A 4,013-nucleotide genomic window follows, 5' to 3' on the forward strand; every position below is an offset into this window, starting at 1 on the left:
TCAGTAGCTCAACCATAGGGCTATAATTATGACCTTATTAAATCACCAACTGATGCCCTTCTTAATATTGTCTTTTGTTAACCAACTCCAAATAGATAATGAATTTTTCAAACCAAATTTAGGGATTAGCAGCAACTTTTAGGTTAGAGAACATGCACACAAGCTCATTGTTTGTGGATTAAGGATTTTAAGTGATGTCTCAAAACACAGCTGCCTTACATCATCCCAGTGTGGAATGCAGCTAAAAATGTGTTAAGCTTTCAAATGCCAGCAAAGATACAGGAATTTTCTCATATCAGAGCAAGACAGACAATACCTTGCAGTTTATACAGCATCCAAGTATGACGAATGTGATTCATTTCAACTACCACTGCTGCAGCCACCTCAGGGATAAAATACCTTTAGCAACACTACTTAACAGAAGGAGAGTAAACAAGAAGATCAACCTCCATATGTAACTACTGGGGCAATTTAGAGGCACCATGTAATTAACTAGATTTGGAAATTGACCAAGACACCACAATTAACATGAGTTATTGCTACACTAGGACAACTGTATTTTTAATAACTACAAAATGCTCAGAACCTTGGATTTTAGTCTCAAACAGTTCAGTGCCCCTTATCACTGTGCTGGAGCCCTGGTTCTATAGAGAGACAATGCCATTTCCTGAACCAGCAATAGTACTTCCTACTGCTCCTTGGCATTTTCTTACAGAGCTTCCATTCCAGTACTGACCACAGCTGATCCAATTTCAGGTGCAAGAGCTGATGAGATCACAGCCAAAAGAGTATATGATGGCAGGCTGGCTAAATAAACCTTAAGCTTTTTTTATTATTACTACTCTAAATCCTTCTCAGACCAATCATTCAATAGATCTGAGCTACAATATTCAAGAGCTCTAGGTTAAGAAAGTGCCTTGTGCATTGTTTCAGAAAGCTGGAGGAGGGAACCCTCCCCCGACCCATTTTGAAACAAGGGGCGGGAATCACATCTCCATGCATATTTTAATTTACTAAGTTTTACGAACCACCTACATCTCACTTCCAGCCACTAGAGCACAGGACAGAGTCCATCTTTTTGAAGCAGCACCTCCAGCTGGCTATTGACATTCCACTAGATTGACTAGCTTGTCAAGTTAACATTATGGTTCATTAAATAAGAGGAGGTAGAGGGGAAATTAAAAATATACATATATAAGATACCTTGCAGTTCTCTTGCCTCCCACCCAAGGATCTCAAAGCATTAAATCATTACACTAATGAATTAAGCTTCATAGCACTCCTTTGAGGAGCAGCTCACACGTCACTATTTTACACAGAGACTAAGTGACTTGCGCCAAGTAACACAAGTCTAACTATATCCAGATCTCCAACTTCCAGTGCTCTGCCTCAACCCCAAGGCCATCTCCCCCTCCCCTACGCACACACACTATCAATGTACCAAACAAGTTTTAGACAACAAGCTAAATGCAGTTGATTTCCCACCAGCAACAATTTGCTAAGTCACAAGCACAAAGAATATTTTCCACAAAAATTATCTTGAAAAAGCTTTACAAACATTCACCACCTTCTTTATCACTGAGGGCATGTGATGTCCTGATCAAGCCTTAAGCTCATTTGCAGCAAAACACACTCCTTTGGAATATATAAAGTTATTGTCATTGCAAATGCCAATTACATTCAGAACAGTGGTCCATATATGCACAGCAAATGTAGGGTGTTAAAGCCAGAGCTGCATGAAGTGTGAACTTGTGGAGAGTAGAAGCCTGAATATTATAGCTTTTTGGCACAGACAGCTATGAAGCGTTGATGTGAACAAGGGTCCACAATACTGGCAAGTGATATACCTTCTTCTGCTTCTACAGAGGTTTTTAAAGATTCCCTAAGGGAAAAAAATTGAAAAGCTATTCACTGCCGATCACATTTCAAATCAAACCATATTTTAAAACATCCAGAAAAACAAACCCAACTCCATAAACTCAAGGGTTTTCATATACAGAAAAAAATTCCTCTCATTAGGATGCACTAAAACAACATGGACATACCCAGGAGTCCACCCTTAAGAGAAAAAGAAAATTACTGCAAATCCCTTACAAGATTGCACTGCAAATTCTTCTCCCAGTCCCCACCCAAATATCTAGTGCAAACGCCTGCATTAGCAAGTCAAAACTGTAACAATATAGACAGATGTAAAATTATTCCTACCTTTGACCTGAGTGTCATATTCAGCTATGATCTCCTTATCCTTTTTGAATTTAGCTGGCGACGTCATGTTTTTCCTTTCCAAAAATATTAACCTCAGAACAGATCCACCAGAATGCAACAAATAAATGCAATTTTGTTTCTCCCAAAGAAATGCCCTGGTTTCTTGTCCTTCCACCCCTCAATAACAAAAAAATCAGTCCATGGGAAGAGGGTGTGAGACGGAGTGCGGCAGCAGAAACATGCAGATGTTAGGAAATCAGCGGGCGGAAAAGGCAGTTTTGTTTCCCTGCACCAAAACCCTTAGCAGCAGCAGCAAGCTTCAGACGAGAGATCATGTAGCCCCCAAAGGCTTTTCCTGATTATTAACATTAATAGCACAGTCAGGGAGTGGAAGTCCTTCCGCACAACATGTTTTGTGTGGGTTTGGTTTGCCTTTTTTTTTTTTTTTTTTTAAATCAATAGGCTCAAAGATGATGCAAATAAAATCCCAAACGGGAGTAGAAATGAAGGATCAGATGTTGCTTTCTTTGGTTTTGTTGCCTGTAAATAAAAAAATATTTTTAAAAAATTAAATTGTCAGTTACAAGATGCAAGGACAAAATTTGTGATTTAAAGAAGCTGCTGTAGTACTGCAAATTCCTCTTTAAACTGCAGCATATTACTACATATGTACATCACCCAGGTAAGCAAGATAAAACGCCTGCATCGTAGCAAGGACGCCCCCCCCCCCCAAAAAAAAATATTCATTGGGAAAGCTCAGTCCCCAGGGAAAAAGGGGTGGGAGTAAAAGGAAACTAGCCTGCGCAAAAATCGCTTCTCTAAATGAGCAATACAGGGAGAAAAAAGAGGTACTGGAGAAGCAGCAACATGATATGTTGAAAAATTAGACTCAAATCCCTAAATTACATGAACTGCAGGAGCTCAAAAATGAATCCACAAACCATTTCATAAACAAGATTAATCCCCTCTGGCATAGCTAAAACAGCAGCCTTTGATTCAACAGACGTGGCAGCTTTTTTATTCTATATTATTGTTATTATTACGACTGTTTGGTTTCCCCCCCATCCAGAAATATAGGTATCTCCTCTAGACATCAAAGCTGATTTGGAGCCAGGGGAAACGCAGCCCAGCATGTGCAAGGCAGATGCAAATCTCCCAGCAGGAGGAAGTCAGGGCACAATTGGAGGGGGTGGGTGTTAGAAGTTATTCTGGGTAACAAATGTAAGAAATCAGGGAGATGTGCATTTTTTAAAAAGCCAACCAACAATTGGATCCACATCCAACATCAAGAGGAACAACGTGGCTAGCAGAGACAGGAAACGGGAAAGGGTTACAGACTAGGGTTAGAGCATTTAAATGGAAAACAAACAAACAGAAAGAGTGTGGCTGGCTCTCCCCTTAGTTATGGAGGGAGTGGAAGATATTCCAAGCTGCTCTATGCAATTACTATCCACCCAGCTGGAAAGAGACTGCGCAAATACACATATTTAAAGCTCTCCCAAAAATACACGGAGAAGCCACCGGTGCTCCCCAATGCTGACTGCAAAACCCCCCAGCACCTCGGGATCCTGGCTGCTGCAAACTCAATCGTATGAGAGGACCACTTGGTCACCTAAACCCCATTTGCTTTTCACTTCTGGAATGAAGGACCCAACCCTGTATTCCCTTTCCTGCTGCTAATCATAGCAGGGAGAAGAAATGGGGGTGGTGGGAAGACTATTACGGGTTTGAAAGAGAATATTAAAGTCTGAGGAAAAGGGGAGATGAGCTCTGGGAATGAAGGGGGAGATCAGCTCCTAGAAGGGGGA

The 4,013-nt window shown here is 40.8% G+C and overlaps 1 protein-coding gene across 3 annotated transcripts in view; it reads right to left on the reverse strand.

Annotated features, from left to right (window-relative positions):
* Nucleotides 1-4,013, reverse strand: part of LOC112118435 (SLIT-ROBO Rho GTPase-activating protein 2) — a 204,790-nt gene that overhangs the window by 200,221 nt on the left and 556 nt on the right. For all 3 annotated transcript variants that reach the window (XM_026655276.1, XM_026655275.1, XM_026655277.1), the window contains exon 2: nucleotides 2,206-2,745. In XM_026655276.1, coding sequence (XP_026511061.1) covers nucleotides 2,206-2,272 — 67 coding nt within the window. In that variant the 5' untranslated portion in view covers nucleotides 2,273-2,745. The remainder of the gene's footprint in view (nucleotides 1-2,205; nucleotides 2,746-4,013) is intronic.

Source organism: Terrapene carolina, unplaced genomic scaffold (assembly GCF_002925995.2).
Source record: "Terrapene carolina triunguis isolate 2854851 unplaced genomic scaffold, T_m_triunguis-2.0 Scaffold199, whole genome shotgun sequence".
Lineage (NCBI taxonomy): Eukaryota > Metazoa > Chordata > Testudines > Emydidae > Terrapene > Terrapene triunguis.